The 27,760-nt window shown below is 41.2% G+C and overlaps 2 protein-coding genes across 3 annotated transcripts; both read left to right on the top strand.

The window, feature by feature from the left end:
* Positions 1-238: 238 nt before the first annotated feature.
* Positions 239-5,585, top strand: thg1l (tRNA-histidine guanylyltransferase 1-like). 2 transcript variants are annotated; one of them, XM_061049000.1, is made up of 7 exons: positions 239-436; positions 772-974; positions 1,088-1,264; positions 1,352-1,521; positions 1,628-1,716; positions 3,212-3,319; positions 4,267-5,585. In XM_061049000.1, the coding sequence occupies exons 1-7, from the start codon at positions 371-373 to the stop codon at positions 4,426-4,428; spliced, it is 975 nt and encodes a 324-aa protein (XP_060904983.1). In that variant the 5' UTR covers positions 239-370; the 3' UTR covers positions 4,429-5,585. The 2 variants fall into 2 exon arrangements, with proteins under 2 accessions (XP_060904983.1, XP_060904984.1); XM_061049001.1 differs by having other exon boundaries at positions 241-427.
* Positions 5,586-6,864: 1,279 nt separating this feature from the next.
* On the top strand, positions 6,865-26,737 carry adam19b (ADAM metallopeptidase domain 19b). Its single transcript, XM_061049002.1, has 23 exons — positions 6,865-7,078; positions 7,331-7,443; positions 7,552-7,622; positions 15,581-15,659; positions 15,904-15,980; positions 17,393-17,615; positions 17,701-17,766; positions 18,690-18,761; positions 18,912-19,078; positions 19,311-19,395; positions 19,928-20,067; positions 20,824-21,001; positions 21,102-21,191; positions 21,314-21,509; positions 22,037-22,145; positions 23,896-24,112; positions 24,306-24,383; positions 24,936-25,044; positions 25,132-25,261; positions 25,389-25,479; positions 25,564-25,872; positions 25,957-26,054; positions 26,133-26,737. Exons 1-23 carry the CDS (start codon positions 6,973-6,975, stop codon positions 26,179-26,181), a joined length of 2,853 nt encoding a protein of 950 aa, XP_060904985.1. The 5' UTR covers positions 6,865-6,972; the 3' UTR covers positions 26,182-26,737.
* Positions 26,738-27,760: the final 1,023 nt, after the last annotated feature.

Genomic DNA, 27,760 nt, shown 5'->3' on the forward strand with positions numbered 1-27,760 from the left:
TCCAAGTGAAACTTCGTCTCAGTTTGTCACTTGAATGTGAATGCTTTCTTAAAAACCCACAGAAACCCCCAAAGAGAGGACATAGCCTACATGTGCACTCCACGTTTAGAGTACATATTTAGGTCGCCTTTTACTAATAGACGATCTATGGTTGCTATGGTTGCAGTGTCCATCCGTCTGCCGCTAGATGGTGCTAAAACACAGACGATGTTTGCTAGCTTCAATGTAAATCTTTTTGTTTTTTAATAATTGATTATCCATTACAGCAACATGAGATTTTTTATTTATGATAGTGCGTTTTGAGAGAAGGTGAACTATCAACTTACAACAGTAAGCTTTTTGTTTTGCATGTGCTGCGGAACTTCCGTCCATGTTAACTTTAGTATCACTACGACAGATTTCGCTGACGGACTGTACACAAACCAACGTGAGTGAGGTGACGCCTGTCTTTGAATAACAGTAGATAGCAATTGTTAAGATCTATTTTTGCTTAATTATCTCTTGTTATCATAATATTGTGTGTTTGACAAACAAAATATGAAGATATTAGTGTTTGGATTGAACATCACGATACATACAGAGGAGAAACTGTAAGTGTAACACCATGTGATGATGAGGCTTTAGGTCGATTGAACATGGAAACTTATTATTCTTTAATGAGATCCGACATGAGTTGTAGTTTGATTCTAATAAAACACAAATAAAGTAGTTAAATTGTTTTATCTGAAACATGTTCAAATATTTGTGTTGTTCTTGATGTTTCTTTTTTAGGAACTAATGCTGATTGGAAAGGCCTGCAGATTTGTTGAATGTATCAGGTCTGTGGGTGTTGTTGGATCCTTTGCCTGTCTTCATACAAAGTCCAGAAACATGGCCAAGAGCAAGTTTGAGTATGTCCGCAACTTTGAAACAGATGACACCTGTCTGAGAAACTGCTACATTGTTGTGAGACTTGATGGGCGCAATTTCCACAAGTGAGTCTATTTTAATTGTATCTTTATTCCAAAGCGTTTGTGATCTCTGTAAAGAAACACGTGGTGTGAAACCCTGCTGTCTTTCTTAACTCCTTTGTCTGTTTTTCTTTCAGGTTTGCAGAGCAGCACATGTTTACAAAGCCCAATGACAACAGAGCCCTGGGTCTGATGACCAGGAGTGCACACTCTGTCATGGAGGAACTCGAGGATATCGTCATCGCTTATGGTCAAAGTGACGAGTTCAGCTTTGTCTTCAAGAGGACCTCCACGTGGTTTAAGAGGAGAGCCAGGTATTTTGAGTTTGACAACAGAACTTGAATGTCATGATTTTGAATGAATTCTGTCTTCTGATCTCTGATCTATGTTTCATCTGGCAGTAAGCTCATGACCCACGTGGCCTCCCAGTTCTCCTCCTCCTATGTGTTTTATTGGAAGGACTATTTTGGGGAACAGCCTCTCTTGTACCCTCCAGGCTTTGATGGACGTGTGGTCTTGTATCCTAGCAACCGCAACCTCAGGGATTACCTTAGCTGGAGGCAAGCAGATTGTAAGTGTATACTTTGATCAAACATTTTAAAAGGATCAGAATGTGTTCTTTGAACTGACCAGGGTGAAGGATACTGGACTGAAAGCGTGCATTTTGTGTCTTTTAGGTCACGTTAATAATTTGTACAACACAGTGTTTTGGACGTTAGTCCAGAAGGGAGGACTCACCACAGTCCAGGCAGAAGAGCGCTTAAAGGTGAGAGCAAAACACAGTCTGAGGTTAACTAAGATTTATGAACTATACTTAAATCTACTATGAAGATGTTTCACTTGTGTCCTGCATGGCTGCAGAGACAGGAATTCAAAACAACTCTAGAAATAATCAATGTGATTCCTCATGGTCTTGTTTGCTTCTGTAGGTCATAAAAATATATCAACATCACATTCAGTCTGTTTAACACACAGATAACAACTACATGAATTATGCTGGGTCAGATTGATCTAAATAATAATTCTCCAAAGGAGGATTGAAGACATGATTGAATATTTAGATGCTGCTATGTGATCGAGGCTAATTGTTCTCTGATATTATGTGCAATATAATAATCTAAACAATCATTTATCTTTTAAGGAACTTCTTAACAGTGAATGTATGAGCTCTGTAAACTGGGTTAGGGTAGAACTATATCTAAGACAACAGTTTGATCATTTACAGTGAAAAAACAAACAGTAGTTCTTCTGCATGCAGTTTATTTATTTTCATTGGAGATAAACACAAACTGTGTGTAGTTTGTTTTCTCTCAGTATCAAACTCTAGAGTCTATAACTAAGCAGAGTCTCACACACTATACAACAGAGGGTAAGGGATTTCTCTGAAACACCAGGTCTGTCTCTGTTTGTCTCTGCGTCCTCTGTAAATGGAGCTGAGAGGGGAAACAGGGAGGAAACATGACTCACTCACAGCCCATCAACATGTTGTGTCCCATAGTTCAATTAATCACTGGTGAAACATTTCTGTGGTAATGAAACAGATTCAAATAGATCACGCACTGAAACAACAATAGAACCAGTGGGTGTATTCTTTTTTTTTTGTTTGTGGTTGTTTGGATGAAGTTACGTCATCTTATAATACAAATGACCACACACACCCCAATGGTTCTGTAGGAGCCGTTTCATCTAGTTATTTGTTATTTGTTATTTTGCATTTGTTTTGTTTGTAAACACCAGGGGGCAGTGGGCACCTTGCCAAGCACTTGGGTTGATAGGAACCCTTTAATGGAGAGATAGGACAGTGGATAGAGTGTGAAATCAGGGAAAGAGAGAGTCAGGAGTGACATGTGGGAAAGGAGCCACAAGTGGGATTCACTTTGCCAAGCCCTTGGGTTGATAAGAACCCTTTAAAGGTCTCAGGTGTGTCACCTGATGGACACAGGTTTTTTAGCAGGTCAATGAAATGTTTGTTTGTGATGATCTGAATGAAATGAAGAAACAGTGAGTTCCGACTGGACGTTGAAAATATTGCCTGCGATCGATCTAACTAGAGTGGTGCATCAGTGGCCGTTTGTTGAGTTTATGTGGTTTGTTTTTAAGTTTATCTTAATTTGTTTTCTTTGACAAATAGCCACGATAGGTTCTATTATTGTTTTGTTCTGACTTACAGGAAGATGAGTCCTGTGACCCAGTGAGGCATCTTGTTTGAACTGATCTCTGTATTCACATCTTGTGTGTAACTGTGTTCTGTCTCCCTCTAGGGTACACTAGCTGCAGACAAAAATGAGATCCTGTTCACTGAGTTTGACATAAACTACAACAAAGAAGCTGCCCTGCACAGGAAAGGCACCACGCTCATCTGGGAGAAGGTGAGCTGCAGACAGGTGTGACAGTGACATCACTATAAACTCACTGTTAGTACACTACATGGGGGGGGGGGGGGGGGTCGCTGTCCCAATGTATGAGTGAGATTTATTTTACCCTACAAAGTTGTATCATAGTATCCCACATTGCATTTTGAAAGTAGTGTATAACCCATTGCCGATACACCAATACTCAATCTAATATTGAACGATTCTGTACGGCGTCCATGGTTCAATGCACGCTTGTGAATGGAGGTATTCTGCGATCAACACGCTGCCATGCATCGTCTTTCTACAACATCTCTGTTTGTGTGTGCCTGAGAGTCCATGAACTGGGATAAGGAAAATCCTTCCTGCCAGTAAATATCCAATCCCTATGCGCTTAACTTAGGGGAAGCTGACAACACTGGGGTCATATTTCACACATTATTATTATTATTATTATTGTTATTATTATTATTATTATTATTGTTCTTCTTGTTGTTATTGTTATTATTATTGTTGTTGTTATTGTTATTGTTATTATTATTAGACAGATGATTGGAGGTAAAGATTATGAATGGAGGGTGCTGTTGAGATGTTAACCAGTAGACTGCTCCACAGATTTGGAGCGGCCGCCACTCAGGCTCTGTGACATCAGAGTTTCATCCTGAATCTAAAGCATATAATGTAACTAGACAAAAAGTTTTTATTATTATTTTATTATTTTTTAAGCAGCATCTTCCTCGTCCTCTGTAGATCGATTAATTCATAAACATTTATTCTTCATGACAGATGTGTTACCAGCACTGATCATGTTTATTTTTAAATGTGGAGTGCAGTGACTTCCTGTTGTGTTGATGGTGTCAGATTAAAAAGTCACATTTCCATACAGCTGAGATAAACAGATATGGTATTTTTCTAAATTTGTGCTCTTTCTTTGAATAATTGAGTTTCTTGTTTCTTGTGTCCAGCGAGATGAAACTATCGTCAAGCGCTTGAAGCTACCAAATGAAGAGGAGAAGGAAGTGCCTGTGACTCGCAGCAGGCGGAGGGTTCAGTCCTACCACACTGACATCATTGGAGATCAGTTCTGGGAGGAACACAGCGACATCCTGGAGGCCGACAACTGCTAACAACTTCTGCACTGTGGGAGGAAATACTGAACATTGAACAAATTCACTGACTGTCAAACTTCATGCCACCTATGAATGTTGGAGTCCTTTAAGCTTTGATGACTGACTTTGAGGTTTAACTCTCCCGCAGCTGGAACAAATGCTGACTTTCATGTTTAAACTCCCATCACACTCTTCAAGCAGAAGCTTTTCTGCTGACATTGCGTGAAGGCGTCTGTCATGTTCAAAGTGAAGCAGATATGAAGATTTTTATTATCTTTATGGAATGAATGTTGTGCACATGCACAGCAGTTTTATACTGAACAGAGTCAAACTCAGACGTCTGTAAACTCCTCACACAGCTAGTGCATACAACTCTCCTACAGTTAATTTTCCAAAAACTATATCCTCATATAAAATCCTGAGTGACATGTAGAGTACTACAAGCCTTTAAACTGTCAGCATGTTGAACTTGATCATTTTTAGCTCCATTTTTTTTGTTGTTGTATTTTTACATCTGTGTGACTCTTTTTTAAACGAGCTGAGTTTCTAAATGTTGGATTTTTAGTGATTCAGGATGCCTTTCTGAAAAGTGTAGTAAAAAGGGTGTGTCACTCTGAGGTAAAAATAAGCAGAGTAAAGCAGAAACCAATACCTTGGCAGGACGACTAGCACCCTATCTTACAGCCAGGAAACCATTTAGAGATGTGAATGGATTCAGTGGCCGGCACTGTCATCAGTGCTAAGAATACCTCACACACCCTGCGTACACTCTATCCTCCTGACATGTGCTCTGTGGAATATTTATCCTCACACTTATAAATGACCCGCTCAGTATGAATGGCTGCTGGAGGCTTGAAGTGGCAGAAGCTTACTGTATTTAGTTACTGTAGTAGGCTCGGTTACTGTTGGGTATTAGAGCCTTATTTTTGGTTTAGTGACTTTGTTAGAAGCCTGTTGCTTGTGTACTGTACTGTACTTTATGTAACCAGGATTCACCTCATCTGTTTGCATTAGGGATCAAATGATTTTGCCTGTTATAAGAAGTCGTCTTTATTACAAAACAAGCCCTCCTGGTTGTTGAAGTTCTTTGACATTGACTTACTTGGACCCATGCCAGACTGGACACATACAGTGACTCGACATGTGGCCCTGTAGTATTAAAAACTTTGAGTGTGTTGGGGCGAGTGGTGCAGTTATTTAAAGGCAGCATGTGTTTACATGCAGGGATTCAACTAAAGCCCATTGGGCTACTGGAAGGAAACAGGATAGAGACTCAACAACCTAAATGAAATAAAGACAGTGTTTGTGAAACTGGAGCAGAAATGCAGCAACACCACTGTTATTTTCAGATGCAACCATTTAAAATCCATGAACATAATCCAATGAATTTATCTGAATTTAAAGCAGATATACAGTTTTCATTTGTTGTCACTCCCTAAATAACAAACCAGACACTTAACAGAGCATGAGCAGCTAACAAAGTTTGATTTAAATATTGGGATATCCATCTTGGACCAACGCAGGATATTTACAAAGCTGGTTTAATTTGCAGCTTTATGAAATGATAAATAAACTTGTATATTTCTTTTCTAGTATTCTGACCACTCAAAGTTATTTTACACCGCAGGTCACACCTGCACATTCACACACTGATGGTAGAGGTTGATGTGTAGTGAGACCATCAGAAGTAAATAACCCCATTCATACACCACTGACGAAGCAGCGGGAGTAATTCAGAGTTAAGTGTTAAGTCTTACCCAAGGACACATCGGACATGTTGCTGCAGGAGCTGGGGATCGAACCCTCGACCTCTTCCAAACTGAGCCACAGCCACCCACAAACATGAAACGCTCCTCGCATTGCACCCCATTAATTTTACACTTTAAAAGTTTTAACTAGTACGACCCAGTGAGGATAGAAGTGTTGTTTGATGTCTGCACATTCTCTGAAAGATCTTTAGGTCTAATAAATCAAGTTGAAGTAATTTAATTTTAGACAACCATTAGTTTATGTATCACTTGTGAGTCCACCTTCTCTGTAGAAGTATGATAATGAATTGATGGAGTGCCCCTTTAAGAACTGATTATATACATGTAGTCCTTAAACATCACCCTTAGGTAATCTGGAGGTGATTCCTCGTTAAATGGCGATAAGGAGATTTTAAAAATCAACTTAATATAAAAAAATATTATTTGCGTTTTCCCTCTGTAGCCTAATATCCAATGAGTTCTATGTTTTAGTATGAGTCTCTAGATCACATCTTTGCATTTCCAACATTGGGCTTGTGTAACCGTGATTCTCTCTCTCTACGTCTTTTCATCATATCCTTTGCTCGGCTTGCCTCACATCACTGTCCGTCTCCGTGCGCCTGTGTGTGAGCTGATGAAGGGGAGGGGTTGGAAATGAAACGGAGAGATGTGCGCCCTGCGGTCTGCACAGCATCTCATTCAGACGAGGAGCGGCTGCAGCCTGTACGTCCGCCTCATGTGGAACAGCCCGGCCGGTTTACTGCCTTTTCATGTCTCACTTTAAAGGATTGATTTGGAGCTGCTGGTTGTTAGAATGCGTCCGGGAGTGCGTCCTCCTCCTCTCGACGCTGTGCAGTCCTCTCTCTGTCTGCTAGTTCTCCTGCTCTGTGTGGAGGCTGCTGAAGGCGCTGTTTACAATGGTGAGTGTTTTTATGGACAGGGGACTGGAATATGTTTTTACATGAGTTAGGAAAGGTGGATCGATATCGCATTGTACTAGAATGTATTTTTAGGTGTTCAAATTCAATATGTATTGTTATTGAGCATGCATAATGGCAATGTGATTGTTTTAAATGGAAGTTATACCTTTGTGAAATCACAGAAATAGCCTGTTTCTTTTAATTTGTAGATAAATTGTGAAGTTTCACCTCTTTTTTTCTGTTTAATCTTAGGAGAAAAGAAGCAGGCTTCACTAAGGAGCATCCTTGAACAAGTACAGAGTTATGAGATTACTTCTGCCACATGGCTGCATCCTCACAGACACAGGAGGTCTGCCATCAAAGAGGTGAGGCTGACTGTCTCTGTCTATTGTCACTGATTGTGTTAAATTGTTGACATGGCTCATCTTCTGCTTGTTAATCTGTGTTCGCTGTTTCCCCCCCCCCCCCCCCAGCATCCTGCAGAGGCACAGGTTCAGATCACAGCTGAGGGCCACGAGCTCAAACTACACCTGGAGAAAAATGAGTGAGTGACTCCTTTATGTTTCATACAAATTGATCTAGTAATATCTCCAGCAACTTGTAGTGTTCCCAACCAAAATGAAAAAAAAAAGTCATCCAAAATATCTTTGAGAATATTTAATGTGTCTGCTTAAATCCTTGGACATCTACAAGACGTCTAGACTCTCCCTGTTTATTTGAGCAGATGTTAGCTGTCACTTAGACACATTTATAAGATCATTCCCCCCCGAGAGCTCAGAGAGGGGGATGAAGGACGGAAAGCAGTGTGATGGTTTTTGGACGACAGAGGGGTTGACACCCGATCTGTATGCCTTGGGCAAACAGGAAGTCAGATTTTTTTCCTCTCACCTAACATCCTTATAATGTGATGGAGCGGTTCCTGTGCAGGAACAATAGGATGGTGATAGGAAGTGAGCCGAGGATCTGGCTGCTGTAATGGACAGTGAGATGGCTGGGTGGGTGACAACAGATCTTTGATATATCAGCGCTCTGGATCAGAGCCAGCACACTGGAGGAAAGGGAAACTTTTATGAACATTAGGGTGTAAGTCCATTTTGACTGTTAAATGCTGCCTGGCATTCACTCACCCACACGCACACACATTAGCAAACCATGACTCCTCTGTGTCTGACTGACCGTCCCCTCAGGGATTGCCCCCCCCCCCCCCCCCCTGCTCTGCCTCCCCAGCAGGTGGTCACACTGTTAGATGTCCTCTTGAGCAAAGGAATTTTCATCAATCACACACACTGTTTGTCTGAGTATGTGTTGTAAAGAGAGAGACAGAGACAAGGAAGGACTTTAGATTACATCGTTTTTATGATTGCACAGAATGAGATTTTGTAAACTAATAATAACTGTTGCAGGTTGTTAAAGAAGAGGAAATAAAGTTCTGTAGAAAACACAAAATAAATTAGCAAGAAGGTTTTGAAACCAGCTTCTGTGCAATTTCTTAACTGTTTCCAGGAAAAGAAATGGTGTGGAGATTTCATCACTCATGCCAATCATGCTGTCACAGTGACAGTGCAGAAGCAGAGGATGAAAAAATTGATTATAATGCCTAAAGAAGAAAATACACACACATTCAAACTAAGTTTCTTATTAAAGCACATCCTTGTATAGATTCTTTAATGTACTCTGAGAGCTCTATTGATCTGGAAAAATAATGTAATGTTTCTTTTTTTTTTAAGTTTAACTCAAATGAGGTATTATTACTTATACTCTTCTATGCCAGCAGGGGTGTGTCCAGACTTTTGTGGGGGCATGGACTTGTGCAGGGGTAGCCTGAATTTTGTGAGCACCCACATGCATAAAGAACATTTATTTACCCCTTCTGTCTGCACTAATCACATCCACTTTGAAACAACACAAGATAACGGCAACATATTCGTCTTTTAGGCTAAATTCTGTAAGGACTAAAACAAATATGTACGTCCAAAAGAAAAACAAAAAGTACATTTTTTTACTTTAAAAAATAAAACTATGAGCTGCCTGTTGCAACACAGCCTGAATGGTGGATCTCAACTTAGGTCCCACCTCGGGCAAGGCAAAGGACCAATCATAGTTAAGAAATTTGGGGTGGAATCTGGGGTGGTCAATAAGATTTCAAGGTGGGGGGGGCATATAACCCCTTGCCCCCCTCTGGAAACGCCCCTGTATGCCACAGTTCACTTAGAGACAAGGAGAGAGGAGGTCAGATAGAGGGAGGGTTCAGTTTATGAATTCTCTCTGAATATCAGGGTTCTTCAACTTTCCTCCACAAACATTTACATTTTATATAAGTTAGTAAATACAGCACAGGATTGATCAGAGACATTACAAACAGACAGTCACATCAAATATAGACTGATCAAACAAAGGCATGTCCGAACAGAGTGATCATAAACTGCTTTTTAAAAGTGTCCACAGTGTTCACGGCTCTCAGTGCCAAACCTCCCAAAAACATTTATATTTTATTTCAGCCTTTTGACCTTCATAGAGCCGTCTTTAAGTCAGCCACTGAAAGTGTTCAAATCTGCGACGCTAAGATTTTGGTTTAGAACTTCAAAGTGGTTGATGATTTATATGTGATTTTTTGATCCAGCAGATGTCGCCCTTGAGCACCAGCATGAAACCAAAATAACTCGCGCTGCATTGTTGTGTTAGCACGCTAATGCTAGTGATCTTTATTATGCTCGTATCTTCACACTGCATGTAAATTTACCTGAAATGAGCGTGATCTAGAAACACAGTTAAGCAGTGAGTACAGTATGTTATTCTTCTTTTCTCTAGTCCCTCAATTAAACAACTTTTATACGCGAGGGGAGGAGTCAGCCGGCCGTCCAGGCGATGTAAACAAAGTGAAGATAGGACTCTGAAAACTCTGAAAACATCACAGACAGTGGGACTCTGGTGTTACACCCATTGTAGACAGTCATGACTCACAGAGTTATTTTCAGAGAATATATTTGATTTCTATTATATTGAAGTGTGAAAATTTGCATATTAAGCCTTTAAGTATTGATTAAGCATTCTTTGCAAACCATAATTTCTAATTTGCTATTTGATGGATGTGATGTGGATGAGTACTTTCCACTAACATGCAAAGATTTAAATGTTGCACAATGTCTTTTATTCCTTTTAAGTCTTTATGATCTAACTTGTTGCACCAGTTAAAATCTGTTGTGCTATTTTAAGATATTAATGGAGAATGAGTCTTCCAAAGATAAAGGAAAGGCCGTTCAAATGTTTGTACTTTTGGAAAAGCTTTTCAGTAATTAAACAACAAGATTCAGCCCCTCCCTCCCTCCCTCCCCACAGCAGTATTTTTTTTATGCAGTCCCATACAAAAATAGCCTCAAAGCTTTCAAAGAAAGAGCCTGCCAGCTCTGTTTGTAGACCCATTATTTATTCTGAGGTTTACTACTTCACCAGCCAGGGTTTCTGTGTTTAGATTTGTCCTCTGTTGGTCGAATGTGGGGAGGGATCTGAACACATTACACTATTGGAGGGGGTTAGGGAGGTGGAGAAGACAGCAATTTACATCCATGAAGATCAATGTCCGACTGTGGAGAGAAGCCAGAGCACATGCTGCCAGTGTCCGTCTCTGTGTCCTGGCTACTCCCTCATGTCCTCGTTGCCCCTGCAATGGTTCCTCTCTCAGTCTGCAGATAAGAGAGAGCATGAACTCTCTGTGAGATGGTCTTGATTTTGTGTTTCACTTGGAACATTTTAAATCTCATTTTTATTTCCAGTCCACCTAATCTGCTTCTCCCTTAATGTGTCACTTAATCAAAGCATGGAGGAAGATGTGAGCAGGAGTACTCCCAGTGGTTGCAGCACAGAGTCAATCCATTCATGTCCTCCAAAGTCACCAGGCAATATACAAGTGTGATGCTTGTGTGTGTGTGTATGTGCGTGTGTGCGTGTGTGTCTGCCTGAGCTTTTATCTTAATGAAAGGTTGTGTTGCCCCCGTAGAGGGTTGATATGGCTAAAAGCCAAGCAGGGGCTGGTGTGCTGACTCAAGAGTGCCGGAGAGGGGATGTAAAAACAGAGTGAGCGAGGGAGGAAATAGTGAACGAGCGAGCAGAGGAGAAGGACTGAGGTGAGAGGAGGAGTCATGGAAAGAGGAAAGAGTAGACAGTTGGGGTCAGTTTGGGGCGAGAGTTATGTGCTTCATGGATCAGATATGAACGGTGTGGATATTCTTGTTTCCTCCTCTGCATGACTTTCCCTGCTCGTCTGTTTAATGCCCTTCCTGCACACTTGTAAGTGCATGAACCTGAAATGAAGCACTCCCTTGGGAAAAAGGACACATCATTGTTCCTCCTCTCCTTTCCTTCTCCTTCCACTCTCCTCATATGTCTTCCACTGTCTCCTTTAAAAATGAGCTTCCCATCCTTCGTCCTTTCCTCACCTCGTCTGATGTTCCCTCAGGGCTCCAGCACAAACATACATCTCCCCCGCACTGGCTGCAGTCAGGAGGCCGTGGCCACCCGCAGTCAGGCGACACACACACACACACTTGAGCACATATACAGCAGTGAAAAAGAACACAAACACTGAAGATTGAAAGCTCAGACCTGATTGATCACACAGCCAGGATTCATTTGTTTTTACCTTGTTTCTTTTGTTTCTATGTTTAGTCTCAAGGTGCTGGGGTCTTGTCTGCTTATATGTCTAGTCTGACTGCACGCACACACACACACACACACACACACACACACACACACACACACACACACACACACACACACACACACACACACACACACACACACACACACACACACACACAAACACACACACAGGGCACACACAACGGAGCATCGGCCTCCCTGTGCAATAAAAGCCTCTTCATCATGCATTGCTAAGTGCTACTGTGACTTTTCGGTGATGTCATCTGATACTATGAGAGAATGCGACCCACTGACCCTAATGAATTACCCGCGTCCCCTTCTCCTCTCTCCCTCCTTCACTATCTCACAAGTACATTAGCATTACCCCCCACCCCCCCTTTTCTCCTCACGAGGTTGAACTGAGCCTTTGTCTCAGCCTGTCAGACGGTCCTGATTCAGCTCGTACTCCTCAATCAGAGCGTCTGTCCCACACTGGACCACATCCAAACTGTGTGCAGCGCTTACACCATCACGCTCAGGCTTCTGCAGACTTTGATCTGAAAAGCTCTTGCTGCGTTTATGGGAATGCAATTAGACTCAATGGTCTGGGATATTCCAAAAGTGCTATCGCTTTAGAGTGGTGGATTTAAAGGAATAGTTCCACATATTTAAATCAATTCAAAACCACAGATTATTGTTGGTACAATTCTGTTTGGTACCAACAGTTAAACAGTGTTAATAAGTGAGATTTAGCCGGGGTAGCTGTTGCTTGCTGTTGCTTTAAATTTAGCATACAGTCACGGGACAAGCATGTTAATTTAATACAAATGTAAGAGTATTCCTTCCAAGCTTTGAAAAAATAATCAGCAGGACCAGTTGAACTCATTTCAATGTGTTTTGCAAATCATAGACAGCTATGGAAATTCTGTCACTGATAGTATTAAAAGATGGGGGTTTCTCTACTGTAACCGAACAAAGTCATCATTATGTTTACAGACCCAAAGTACCCCCCCTCCTCCCTCCATTTCTCTCAAATATTTAAAAAGAAGCTTCTTCATTCACAGCTGCTCATTTATTTTAACAGTGTATTTACTGACGTATGCTGTCTTTTTCAAGTCCCCAATAATGTGTTCCACCATTCTTTAGTCCTCTCTGCCTCTGGGTTTCTTCACCCTTTAGAAGCACAGACTTCTATTTTGAACATGGACATAAAAAAAAAACAGATGAACCGACGACATCATGCTAAACTATATTTGGATCGCAGTCGTCCTGAAATGTTTTATCACCCGTTGATTGTCCAATGACCTAAACACTTAACGTTGGGCCTCTTTAACTTCTGAGAATACTGATGATGAAACTTGAAACTAAATCACAACTGACTGTTGTTTCGGGGCGTGTTTGTGGTTTATTTATGCCAGATGACGGACGCACTTTTTCATCTCTGATTCAGGTCTTTATAAATCAACAAACCACCAGTTAGTACAAGAACCGTGGCAACAGCTTTAAAAGTCTTGAATAGCAGTTTTGCCCCTAAATTCCTGATAAGATGAGGCACTAACAATTTTAAATGTTCTCATTACTAAACATGTGCCACATGTGTGTTTAATTTGAAAACCTAAACACAGAACCTAAATATTACCAGTGTATAACTCTGTAATCTCTGTTAAGCGTTGGCAATGGTGATAAAGGCAGACCCAGATGATACAACTTTAAAGGACATTGAGTGTGCTGACTTTTCTGTTTTCTTGTCAGTCTTTTTGCGGTTGTGCACCTGAAGATCTGTTACTGTTTGAGTGTGCTCCTTCTCCTGCTGTGTAATCTGTTAACAGCATGTTGTGTGTGTGTATCTATTGGTCATCAAAACTGTCAGATTTCAGTGTTCACAGCTGCTGACTGACATGTGAGAGTTAAGGAGAACTGAGGAGAGAGAGAGTCATTGAAGAAGTGATTTCTGGGATACAAGTTGGTTAAATTTCATCATCAGCTAATCTGCCATTGATCCTGACGGTGAAGGTCACACGGGAGAGCATGATGGGAACATTTAGGGCGATAGAGAAGTAGGAAAACTTAAGGATGGCCAGATGTAAAAAAAAAAAAAAAAAAAAAGATTAGAAGGTCAAATCCCATCACAGTGAGGTTAACTATTTTGTGACATCAGAGGATATATTAGCATTGAGCGATCATTTCTTTTGAGGTTTTTAAAAGTTTGTGAACAGTCCCTCTCACCCCCCCTCCCTCACCCCCAAGTGGTTATCTCTTAAAGGATGAATCAGTTGTTTTCTGTCTTCCTCTTTCTTTGTGGCTGATTGCATCAACAGGCTGTCATTGTTTGAGAGGCTTGTCTCCTTCAGGCCATCTGACGGGGGACAAAAGAAAAAGCCCCATCTTCCCTTCATTTGTCTCCATCGTCCTTTTAAATGAATACTGTGACATTTGGGGAAAGCACTTAGCCACTTTCCTGCCAAGAGGAGAAGAATGATACCCCTCTCATGTCCGACTTCAAATATGAAGCTAAGCCTGAATCTGTCCAAAAATAACTAAATTTGCTGACTAGCATTTAAATGATGTTTTTATATTTATTCTAATGAGCTAGTGACCAAAACAGCAATAAAATAGCTATTCAAATTATCTCTGAATAAAACAACCTTTAATAATTAACATGTTTTTTCATCTATTTAATGATAGAAATTGACCATGTCAGTAAGTGAGTGTGTTGAGTGCTGGAGGTGCAGGTGTATTTCTAACCTTGTGGGAGAGCCATTCTAGCTGCGTCCCATGCTTAGCTTATAACCGTTATGCTAATCTTAGCTAGCTAGCTAGCTGACAGAAATGAGACTGTAACTTTAGAATGAAATTGAAATTATGTTTTTTTCCCACCGAGTTAAATTTATTTAACCAGCAAACCAGATGAAAAACATTTTCATTTTAAGATAAATAGCTATTTTTCTGAAACAAAGCCAAACAACTGGCTCAAATGGAAAACAAATTAAGATGCATGAAAAAAGGGATCGAATCTTATCAGGACTAATCATCTGTCTGCCAGGCTACACTTTTAAGATGCGTCAGTAGATGGATGCAGGACTCCCTACAGCTTTATTTCACTTTAGTCACCTAGACCTAGAGAGTCAGAGCAAAAAGCAAAGCAGCTGTGAGGCTGACCGAGTTTATGAATGAAAACAGGAAGAGTGGATTGAGACAGAGTTTGAGGGAGAAGGACAGGAAAACAAGCGTCTGTAGGAGATGTAAATATTGAAGCCTTCAGGCTGACAGAAGTTTGACATGAACAACCCGAGTCTGTGAACACACACACACACACACACACACACACACACACACACACACACACACACACACACACACACAGATGAAGTGTGGGAGGTTAATGCTTGCTTAATACCATTAAATTAATGTTCCTCTTGATTTGTACATGTTTCACTGATTTATCTGTCTCTTGAGCTGTGTGTTTAATCCACTAATGGTGAAATACCAGTAAAGGAAAAAATCCTGTCAAACGTATACGCTCAGTAACAAACTCAAACACTCAGCATAGAAATGTAAACATTTTCTGCTGTCTCCACAAAGTTAAAAAAGGGTCATTTGATAGAGCTTTTTACTGACTTTGCACACTTTTCTTTGTATTTTCCATTATCTCTGTCTAAATCTTTTAAGTGGTCTGGTGTCTCCGTCAGACTGAATGTTTTATGAGCTGTGAGCTGCTGGGCAGATTCTGTCTCATCGTTTTCCTGCAGCGTCTGCTCTGGATATTTTTCAACATTGTCCCACTGTATTTGTTGCTGTTTCAGGAGATTGAATGTCTGGCATAGTATTTAATCTCTTTTTTTTAAATTGTATTTTGTCTTTCAACAGGCAGCTGTTGGCCCCTGGATATCAGGAAATTTGGTACTCTCCTAATGGAGCCCGCAAGTCCTCCTCTCCTGCACACACTGTAAGTCCATGAGACGGTTTAATGTTAAGAAATAGAAAACAGAAGCAGAAAAAGATTTTAATGAAGGAAACAAAATCATATAAGAAAGGAGGGTTATAGGCAGGAAATGTAAAACAAAACACTGCAGTTGTGCTTGAGTCACAGGGTCCCTTTGCTTGATTTGTTGTCTGTCTTATCACTCCTTTACCATTTACTCCACTCCACTGAGACCTTTATGTTGAGATGTAATTGTTTTTTTTGCCAGGGACACTGTTTCTACCACGGGGAGGTTCTTGGCCTGGAAGGCTCAAGCGTTGCTGTAAGCACATGCTCAGGACTCAGGTATGTAAACCACTCTGTTTTAATAACGTTTTTTTTAATATTTAGAGTTGGTCCCAATGGTTAGAAACATTCCTAAGAATTCAAAGACTGAATCACTCTTCAAATAAAAAGCCTCTTTAAAGGGAAGATGACTTTTCAGTATCCTTACAGTTCCTTTTTTTAGGCCCAATAGACTAGTATTGATGGACAGTCATTTCCTCCATGTTTCTGACTCATTGATAGGACACTGTAATGTCTACAGAACATAAAGCACGATTGCATAATGTCCTTTTTTGGTAAGCTTCCCAAAAGAAATGAGAATGTCTGTCACAGCCCTGAACATGCTTATACTGCTTTTCACAATCTTTTTAATTTCATGCATGTTGAAAGTTTAGTAGAAACTTGGTGCAACTCGTACCTGGCTAAGCAACGTCCATTCCTCAAGAAAGGCCTCGCAGATAATCCATTTTTCCCCGATTACACAAACCAGGTTCCTCCTAGAAATTCATCCTCAAAAAATCTGGTGATTACAATAACCTGAATATCATCCTGTTACACCACTGCAAATGCACCACTTGCCATATTTAGATCCATACGCAAAAACTGCAAACATCGGCCTCTTGGGACTTCAAATGTTTAGTAAAGGAAAATCCCACTTTGAAAACTAAATTTCTAGAGGAAAATGACACAGTGAAATTTTACCCCTGATTTTAAGAGCATCCTCAGGCCCCCGTGTGGAGGATTTAGATGTAAAAATAAATAGGGACATAAGTCTTCCCAACTGTTCGGGCTTTGGTGAAACAATGGGAAGCTATTGTGACAGGAAACATTTTGTGTGTAGTGTCTTGTGTCGTCCAGTAGGTCAGTAGGTCATTGGCACTAGTGTTGGTTCATTGAGTGCAGCTCAGTATGGAGATCCTGTGTTTCCTCCTGCTGTAGACCCAGAGCTGCTCATCCTTATACTGCTCGAGAGACACACTTGAGAGGAGAGACCGGCATGCACTGACAGAAACCATAGCCATATGTGTGTTATACTGGGTTCATCGCTCTGTGTCTGGAGGAATGAGTGAATGAATACCTCCTCCTCTTCAATGTAGAGTCTCTGGAGAAATGCAAACACAGCATAGAGGGGACTTTGACATGTGGGCGGCTGACCTCTCCAGATGTTTTCTGCAGCTGCCTGACCTGATGCTGTGTGCACTCTGAAGTGGTTTTGTGATAATGCATATAAACCGTAGCTCTGTCTGTCCCTGATGACCTAAACAGATATAAATCTTCTGAGACAAGTCACTATGATCCAACCATATCATTTAACCCATGGCTCTGTTGGATGCTTTTTAAGGACAGTAACGTTTTTCCAGCGTAGATAAACAACATTAACTTTCCTCAAGCTATAATCGGATGGAACCATCAGCGTTGTCTTGTTTCCCCAGGGGACTAATTTCTCTGAACGCGAGTGTCAGCTACCTGATAGAGCCCCTTCCTGCCTCCACGGACGCACAGCAGCATCAGCAGCATCAGCAGCAGCACGCTGTGTTCAGAGCCCAGAGTCTTCACACAACCGGAGGAAGGTGCCTGCATCACCATGGCAACAAGGAGCATGAGGAGGAGCTAAATGACTTCATGCATGGAATGATGTCATCGCGGAGCAGGAGGGTGAGTTCAGACAGTTTGACACAAATATATATTTTTACTGCCAACGCATGTTTGGTGTTAAGATTTTTTGTGTCTCCATTTTCAGGGGAAAAGGGACCTGAGCAAGAATATGAAGTATGTAGAGCTGCTGATTGTGGCAGACAAGGCGGAGGTGAGGATGTGGTTTCATTTGGGGGCTTTTTAATGAGAAGCTGAATTTTTTTTATCACATCCTAAAATGTGGGCGTCTAGCACATGACTTTGCATGTCAGCTGTGTAGCAGTCAGAATGAAGTATCATGAGATATGCCTGGAACATGGCATCATTTATCAGAGTTACTACAAAGACTACAAAGACCTGCATGCACGGCAGAAAGAATGCTAAAGCTTAGCCTTTCATAAAGGACTCTGCCTGGGTGTATTCAGCACTTTAATAATTCACTTTTTAATATGTGTTTTTTTAATCCATTAGTGCAACTTTGGAGACAAATAAATGTATGCAGCATCCCAGACCAAGACAAATTACCCTACAGATATATTTTATACTTCATTGAAACCTATCGTATCGTATCGTACCATAATCTATGACATTTCATAGTACAGTACCTTTACTCATATCTTATCACATTGCATGTTATCATATCTTATCATCATTTATTGTAACCAATTCTCACCAACGGCAGCTGGCATTATATCGTGTTGTATTATTTCCTATCAAATTGAATATTATCATATTGAAAATAATGTTTTGTATTATATTCGCGTTTAATGCTGCGATCACTCCTATCCCATATATATATATATATGTATATATATATATATGTACAGTGTATATATATACAGTATATATACATGTTCATATGTACTGTATATAAATATATATGTAGTCAAAATAATGTATTTCTATCTTACACATATTTAGGATAAACCAAAAATATATTCAACACCCTCAGCAGATGTATTTATGTAGAAGTTATTGTGGGTAACATGCTCTCAGTCACATCCTGTTTTTCATCTGAAATATGACTAATAAAAAGTGTTGGTTTTGAGTGGGTGTTTCTATTAATGTGTACGATGTGGTTTATGTTGTTTGCAGTTTGAGAAGCAAGGGAGTAGTCTCGAGAAGACCAAACTGAAACTAATGGAAGCGGCCAACTTGGTTGACAAGGTAACTTCTGATGTTAAGAAGGAAAAGCACAACCTGCCAGGGGACTACAGATGGAAATGAGGCTATGGCTATAATCTGGTGTATTTACATTTTTATGTTCATTAAATAAATAAACAAACAGACTAATTCTATGTTTGTCGTCTCCTGCAGTACTACAAGGCTTTGAACATCCGTGTGGCTCTGATCGGTCTGGAGGTTTGGACCAACCAGGACTTGATCAGTGTTTCAGACAACCCTCACAGCACTCTGGCAGCTTTCCTGTCCTGGAGACGCAAACAGCTGGGCAGGCTCCCCAACGACAACGCTCAGCTCATCACGTCAGTCACTCCTCTCCTCATTTCTCATTCTTCTTTACCCCCTTGTAACCCCCCCCCCCCCCCCCCCCCCCCCCCCCCCCCGTTCGTCCGTCCTTTCAAACCTCCTGCCCCGTGGGGTAGACCTCTCAATTGATTTTATCTTCATTGTGTGAGACAATCACCATGACCAGTTGTCTCCCAGTGGGTCACTGTGCAGCTTTATATAATAACCATTGGCGTTTTGTTTCTCCAGGGGGAGGGGATTCCAGGGCACCACCATCGGGCTGGCACCTCTTAAAGCCATGTGCTCCGACTACCAGTCTGGTGGAGTGAACACGGTGAGAGCCAAGAGTCTGTCACTGAATCAGTAACACTTTATGTTTAGAGCACTTTGATGCAACTAAAAAGTCAAAAGTAGTCTAAACAAATGTGAATTATTTGCCCGCACTTGAGTAGAAACCGAAGCACATGTCTAAGGTCAAATGTAAGTTTGAGACACTCTGCTCACCTCTTGGTTAGCATATAATTGTACAGGTAGCTGCTTTGGTACCAGCTTCTCCACTCCACATGTTACTTATGTAACACTTTATTACTCATATGTATGTCGAAAACATGTATTTGGGTTTGTACTGGAGAACCTCTGAGTATGAAATGTGATCTGTTTTGTTAAAATGACCAACAAAAAGAATGATTTATATGATTTAAAGAAGATTTAATGTATCCAGCAATGATAGTGTCACTTTGTTTTCTCACCTCCCTTTAAAATGACTTTTCTTTTTAAAGTATTGAATTCAGAAGTTGAACTGTTGTTTGTCTGTTTTACAAAGAAAAACATTTTGCTTAATAATTTTTGACATTTCTTTTCAATAGGACCACTCAGAGTCAGCTGTGGGTGTAGCTGCCACCATGGCACATGAGATGGGCCACAACTTTGGCATGAGTCACGACAGCACAGGCTGCTGCCAGGCGAAGGCCGACGATGGAGGCTGTATCATGGCTGCTGCTACTGGGTATGAGAGCCAAGTGTTCTTTGACCTAATTTAAAGAGGACATATTATCCCCATTTTCCACCTTTTCAAACAGTCCCCTGTGGTCTAAATGAAACACCTGTGCTGTGCTTTGGTCAAAATATAACATGAATCAAGCACCAGAGGAGGTTTGTGACCCTGTATAAACCAGCTCTCTCAGAACGCTCCGTTTTGGTGTGTGTGTGTCTTTAAATGAAATGACCCCTGCGCAAAAGTTTTGTTTCTAGGCTGGGGATGGAGTCAATGGATGGAGATATCAGGGGAGGGGAGGGGATTTTTTTTTACCAGAATCCCACTGTGACATCACAAGGAGAGCACATTTGAAACAGAGCATTTTTCTCTGTGATGTAAGACTTATGCAGACCACAAACAAAGGACTGGATGGGTTTATTTCACATTTTGTGGGTCAGTCGACACTCAGGTTACACAAATATATGTTCAAAAACACTGTACAAGGGGCGCTGGTGGCGCAGTGGTTAGTGCGCGCGTCCCATGTATGGAGGCTGTCGTCTCAAGCGGGCGGCCCAGGTTCACATCCCACCTGTGGCTTCTTACCCACATGTCATTCCCCACTCTCTCTCCCTGATTTCCGACTCTATTCACTGTCCTATCTCTCCATTAAAGGCACAAAAAGCCCAAAAATAAATCTTAAAAAAGTTATGATACATAATTGAGAAGACACAAAGATAGAATTTAAAAACAACATTTCCTATGTGCTGTGCTTGTATTTCTCCGTAGGCATCCATTCCCTCGTGTGTTTAACGACTGTAACCTGAAGGAGCTGAAGAGTTACCTGAACTCCGGGGGAGGGAAGTGTCTGTTCAACCTGCCCAACACCAGAGCCATGTACGGAGGGCAGCGCTGCGGCAACGGTTACCTGGAGGATGGAGAAGAATGTGACTGTGGAGAGGAGGAGGTCTGTGTGCAGGGGCATCTCTCGTACAGTACGTTGAAGGAAAAGTTTTTCCATTTGTGTTCATGCCGAGACTCATGACTTGTCTTATCTCTATGTGTAGGAGTGTACCAGTCCCTGCTGCAATGCTAACAACTGCACTCTGAAAGCAGGAGCTGAGTGTGCACATGGCGTCTGCTGTCATGACTGCAAGGTAGCAATATTAACATCTGTCACTCATGAAAACAAAAGAGGAGAAAAACACCACAAAGTTAATTATGAGTTCAAACTGTTGAATAACATCATCATCTTTTATCTCCCTCTCTGTGAGTCCAGTTGAAGAGCCCCGGGGTGCTGTGTCGAGCCCCCTCAGGCCCGTGTGATTTAGCAGAGTATTGTGACGGTAAAGCAGAGACGTGTCCCGCTAACTTCTATTTAGTGGATGGGACGACATGTGCAGAAAGGCAGGCTTACTGCTACACCGGCATGTGCCTGACCCTGGAGCAGCAGTGTCGCTCTCTCTGGGGACGAGGTGGGTAAACCGGACGCTGCTGGACGGGTACATCTGTCATTTGAATCACATGTGATATATAGAAATATATAGTGTTGTGAATGTAGAATACTTTTATACATCCATATGACACTCAAATGTTGCTTTAGTTTGTAAACCTACACTAATGCTGTTGAATAACCCCATTCAAACCAAAGAGAGTTTATTTGTGTTTATCTTTATAGTCTAAAGTCTATAGTCTAAACTCTTAAATATCAGTTATGTATATCTCTGAAGCAGATCAAACCCATGTATGTTGAGGCAGAGAGGCTGGATGTGGTGAAAGATGAGCCCTCAGTGGGTCGCAGAATTAGGGACTGTTATTGGACAGAGTCCATATTCATGTTGTGACAGAGTGTTCCCTGGAGAGCCTTTGTAGTACCAGAGGAGCCACACAGAACAGTGAGGGAGCCATCTGCTCTCCGTCAGGTGGAACACACTGCATGCATTTACTGTTTGTGTGTGTTTGTCTACATTCATTTAGTTCTGTGCTTTCTCTCTCGCTACAGATGGCAGAGCAGCTCCTGACCTGTGTTTTAAGAAGGTGAATGAAGCTGGGGACATGTACGGGAACTGTGGCAAGGATTTGTTTGGGAAATACCGGAGCTGTAAGGAGAGGTGAGGTCGATATTTTTTTGCTTACAGTACAGACCAAAAGTTTGGACACACCTTCTCATTCAAAGAGTTTTCTTTATTTTCATGACTATGAAAATTGTAGATTCACACTGAAGGCATCAAAACTATGAATTAACACATGTGGAATTATATACTTAACAAAAAAGTGTGAAACAACTGAAAATATGTCTTATATTCTAGGTTCTTCAAAGTAGCCACCTTTTGCTTTGATTACTGCTTTGCACACTCTTGGCATTCTCTTGATGAGCTTCAAGAGGTAGTCACCTGAAATGGTCTTCCAACAGTCTTGAAGGAGTTCCCAGAGATGCTTAGCACTTGTTGGCCCTTTCGCCTTCACTCTGCGGTCCAGCTCACCCCAAACCATCTCGATTGGGTTCAGGTCCGGTGACTGTGGAGGCCAGGTCATCTGGCGCAGCACCCCATCACTCTCCTTCTTGGTCAAATAGCCCTTACACAGCCTGGAGGTGTGTTTGGGGTCATTGTCCTGTTGAAAAATAAATGATGGTCCAACTAAACGCAAACCGGATGGAATAGCATGCCGCTGCAAGATGCTGTGGTAGCCATGCTGGTTCAGTATGCCTTCAATTTTGAATAAATCCCCAACAGTGTCACCAGCAAAGCACCCCCAAACCATCACACCTCCTCCTCCATGCTTCACGGTGGGAACCAGGCATGTAGAGTCCATCCGTTCACCTTTTCTGCGTCGCACAAAGACACGGTGGTTGGAACCAAAGATCTCAAATTTGGACTCATCAGACCAAAGCACAGATTTCCACTGGTCTAATGTCCATTCCTTGTGTTCTTTAGCCCAAACAAGTCTCTTCTGCTTATTGCCTGTCCTTAGCAGTGGTTTCCTAGCAGCTATTCTACCATGAAGGCCTGATTCACACAGTCTCCTCTTAACAGTTGTTCTAGAGATGTGTCTGCTGCTAGAACTCTGTGTGGCATTGACCTGGTCTCTAATCTGAGCTGCTGTTAACCTGCGATTTCTGAGGCTGGTGACTCGGATGAACTTATCCTCCGCAGCAGAGGTGACTCTTGGTCTTCCTTTCCTGGGGCGGTCCTCATGTGAGCCAGTTTCTTTGTAGCGTTTGATGGTTTTTGCGACTGCACTTGGGGACACTTTCAAAGTTTCCCCAATTTTTCGGACTGACTGACCTTCATTTCTTAAAGTAATGATGGCCACTCGTTTTTCTTTACTTAGCTGCTTTTTTCTTGCCATAATACAAATTCTAACAGTCTATTCAGTGGGACTATCAGCTGTGTATCCACCTGACTTCTGCACAACACAACTGATGGTCCCAACCCCATTTATAAGGCAAGAAATCCCACTTATTGAACCTGACAGGGCACACCTGTGAAGTGAAAACCATTTCAGGTGACTACCTCTTGAAGCTCATCAAGAGAATGCAGAGTGTGTGCAAAGCAGTAATCAGAGCAAAAGGTGGCTACTTTGAAGAAACTAGAATATAAGGCGTATTTTCAGTTGTTTTACACTTTTTTGTTAAGTATATATTTCCACATGTGTTAATTCATAGTTTTGATGCCTTCAGTGTGAATCTACAATGTCAATAGTCATGAAAAGAAAGGACACTCATTGAATGAGAAGGTGTGTCCAAACTTTTGGTCTGTACTGTACTCATTTCAAAAAGTCACATTTCCAGAGAAATGCAGGCCTTTTGTAGTCATTGATAAACTTCAACAAACTGAGAATACTCTCTTTATTACTCAGGGATGCTAAATGTGGGAAAATCCAGTGTTCAACTACAGCCTCGAAGCCGATTGAGAACAACGCTGTGCGCATTGAGACCACCATCACCGTGGGCAACAAAAAGCTCCACTGTATGGGGACACACGTGTACAAGCCTGGACAGGGGGACGAGGAGGCACAGGGCGACACCCTGGACCCTGGCCTGGTCATGACTGGAACTAAGTGCGGTGTCGACTCGGTGAGACTTGTACATGTGTCTAGATGAAATGATCGATGTGGCACTGAGAATGCTTTAGATCCTCCTCCATGCAACGTCAGTGTCTCCATGTGGGATCAGAAAGCCACATTTCATTGTGCTTCTTCCAGTAAAAGTGCATCATTCTGTTACCCCCTTTGTGTCTCTCATCCTCCTCCCTCCCTTCTCTCCTTAGATGTGCTTTAATGGAGAATGCCGCAATGCATCTTTTCTCAAAGCTGACGAGTGCAATGCCAAGTGCCACGGACATGGGGTGAGTTTCTTTGTGTGTGAGGAGGGACGCTGGGGAGATTTTCCTCAGAGTGTTAGGGGAAGTTTTGGCCGCTGGCCCGCCGTACTGAAAAACTTGCAAGCTTGGCAGTGGTTCAAGAAGTGTTTGGATCCTTTAGTTGATTAAAATTAGCATAAAGAAACTCCAGTCCAAGCAGAAGTCATGCATTCACAATGTTGCTTCAGTAAAAGTAGAGGGGTATTTCCATCTAAATGTAGCTGAAGAATCAACAATGACCCGATTATTAACTGTTACATTTTAATCTGTAGCAGAGCCTTTAGCTGTCAGACAAGTTAAGTGAGTTTTTTTTCTCCTAACTGTAGAGACATTAGAATAAAAGGTAGCAGTAAGGTGAGCAGAACACATGTCAAGTTAAGTACATAAAGTGCTTTTTGTAAAAGTAACTAGGCAAAGGTATTTCCTGTAATTAATTGAAAATGTGATTTTTAAAATATTCTGTATTCCTAAAGTATCATTCACTCTTATAATCGCATGTCTCAGTCACAAATGTTTTTTTTTTCTTTAATTTCATAGCTGTGCAACAACAACCATAACTGCCACTGTGACACCGGCTGGGCTCCTCCGCTATGTGATCAGAGGGGGTCAGGGGGGAGTGTTGACAGCGGACCTGTCATCAACCACAGTGAGACGATATTTTAAATCTTATTAGTTAACAATATTCCTTTCGGAGGCAACTTTCTGACTCTGTTCTGTTTTAAATTCCCAACAGGCAATCTCCTTCCCGTCCTGGTGGTCCTCCCTCTGGTTCTCTTTGTGGTCCTGGCTGCTGTTGGACTGTGGTGCTGCTACAAACATAAACTCCACCCAGTGAAAGCCTCCGCGCCACCTCCAGTGCCAGCGTGTGCATTTCTGTGCTGTGAAATACTTACACTCTACAGTTTAGATGTGCAGACGTGTTTTTGCTTCAGTCTACATCTTGATGTCTTACTGATTGGTGTGTACTTTTGTGTTTATGGTTTTTTTTAGTTGTTCAGTCCCGGTCGAAGGGAAGCCTTTTTGTGCCGACGGTCATACCAACCCGACGTTTTTGCTAAAGAAACAAGACCCAGATCACCTGGTAAACAGGAAGTCATTCACACAGTGTTCTGTTTCTACTCTGTTTCTGATGTTACAATAATCAGCTGAACTTTTCATTCAACAGGTGAAGTCCTCTCCTCACCCGAGCCCGTCTTGCTCATCTCGGTCCAGACATGCTATCGTGCGTCCAGGAGTTAAGCCCCCCCCTGTACCTGCATATGCTGCAGAACACAAAGAGATCCAGCCTCCTCAGGGTTACACGTCTTTAACTCCCTTTAAATCTGTGCAGCTGAAAGAGCAGAGACAGAACCAGGCTCCTCCTCCTCCACCCTCAGAACCACAACGTTTACCTCCCCAAGACACCAAACCCAACAAAATCAGACCAGACCCTCCAAACAGACCTCCACCACCTTGTCCTGTTAAGCCATCAGTGGTCAGTATTGTATTGAGTTCTTGATTAAAGCCAGATGCTTCTTAAGTTAAATTAATACAAGTGACCATGTCATTTTTTATTTAGGAACAAAACCAAACAAAAGGCCTGCAGGTCACCACTAACGCTCTGCAGAGAAGAAAAGCTGCTTTGGCGCCACCTGCTGGTCATAAAAAGCCAAACCGGTAATTCTCTAAGAGTTATTTGCTCATGAAAATCTTTACAAAAACCCTTGCTAACTTGTGTTTTCTTTTGTCTTTTAGAACCAATGAGCTCAGGGAGACGTTGAGGACCACCACTACCATCAAATAACACTGCCTCAAACTGCCTTTTTTTAATAATAGCGGCTGAAAATGTGGCAGCACGGAGAAGATGAATGCTCTGATGAATCTCTGTGTGGACACTGATGTGTAAAAGGGAAAAGGGTAACACTTTATTCATGGTACATATCACAAGGAGTATGTTTTAAGTCTTTAAGTTGAAGGCTTTTTAAAAATATACTTACCCTTGTTTCCCCTTAAACAACTTGAATTAGCCAGAGCTGTGAATTTTAAGACCTTTTTATTTTTGTTTTTTTGTCCCCATGATTCATGTTAATGTGAAATAGTTCCATGTGCGCAGCAGAGATGAAACACTGCTCCAGGATTATTTATTCACAAAGAGAAACAAATGTTTACAATGTAGTCTATGTAGTAAATATGGTGTCTCTTAGAGAGCATCGGCTGTAAAGGGATGTCTTATATTAAGAATAGATGCCACTATCAAAGTGCTTATGCTTCTCATGTTTAAATAGAAAGGGATTTAAACTGGACTCATTGAGATCAGTGAAACCCCGTCGTGCATGCTGTCAGTATAAGCATTCGATGAGAGGTGTTGGGTATGTTGCAGAATTATTATTATTTTTTTTTATTGTAATGATTTTATTATGGTGTTGCACTTTAGGCAATCTTTTAAATTATCAAATCCCCACCTGCTGAAGGTGTTAAAGGTGGATATTTCACAATGTACCAACTCGTTATAATCCCTTTGGTGTGTTGTATCGGTAAGAAAAGAAGAAATAGTATCACTTCAAGGTCACCATTTAAACCCACTAACAATTATTAATAAACCTGGCTGTGTGTCGGGGAACATCTCAAATCACTTCTAATTAATAATAACATAATTATAAAAGTTTCATAATAAATTACAATCATTTAAGCATGTTTATCCAAAGATGTCAATACAACTGTTCCAACCAAAATGCTGCAGAAGATGATTGTATGTGACTGAAGGCTTTGTACTGTAAGATACTGTTTAAAAATATATGGAAATGCAATTTGTCACCTGCCATGTTTTACCTTCTTATCAGACCTATGCAAACCCTGACACTGTGCAACACTGTGTCTTCAACTGGAATTTAATTCAAATCCTGGAAAAAAAATAAAAACAAAATGATATACATTTGGAGTGCTTGTGTTTTGTTAATACATGTGACTAGTGTTTACTAGTGTTAGTACTCTTTCATTCACCTAAATGAAATTGATTGAATCCATCTCATGGATAGTCCATGATCATCAAACAGTCAATAACATAATCCTAAAGACACCAATAATAAGGTATTTTATAGGTTCAATTCATGGAAAAGGCTAAATGTTTAGTAAGTGTTTAAGTTAACTGTCATTCATATTTTGTCCTCTTGAGGGCAGCACTTCTATCTGGAGACAAAACACTAACATGACTTGAAAAAGTTTTTATGGCAAACATCTTAGCTAACAGTTTAAATGCAAATAAAGTAGGACACAAGCAACATTAGCTTTTATTTGGAGCCTTGTTTTTTTGTCACCTGAAGAAGGTAAGTTCAGTATTCCCTTTTCCTCCAGCTATGTTTGGTGTCCAACTACTGCTATGATAT

This window comes from Labrus mixtus, chromosome 10 (genome assembly GCF_963584025.1).
Source record: "Labrus mixtus chromosome 10, fLabMix1.1, whole genome shotgun sequence".
NCBI classification, from domain to species: domain Eukaryota; kingdom Metazoa; phylum Chordata; class Actinopteri; order Labriformes; family Labridae; genus Labrus; species Labrus mixtus.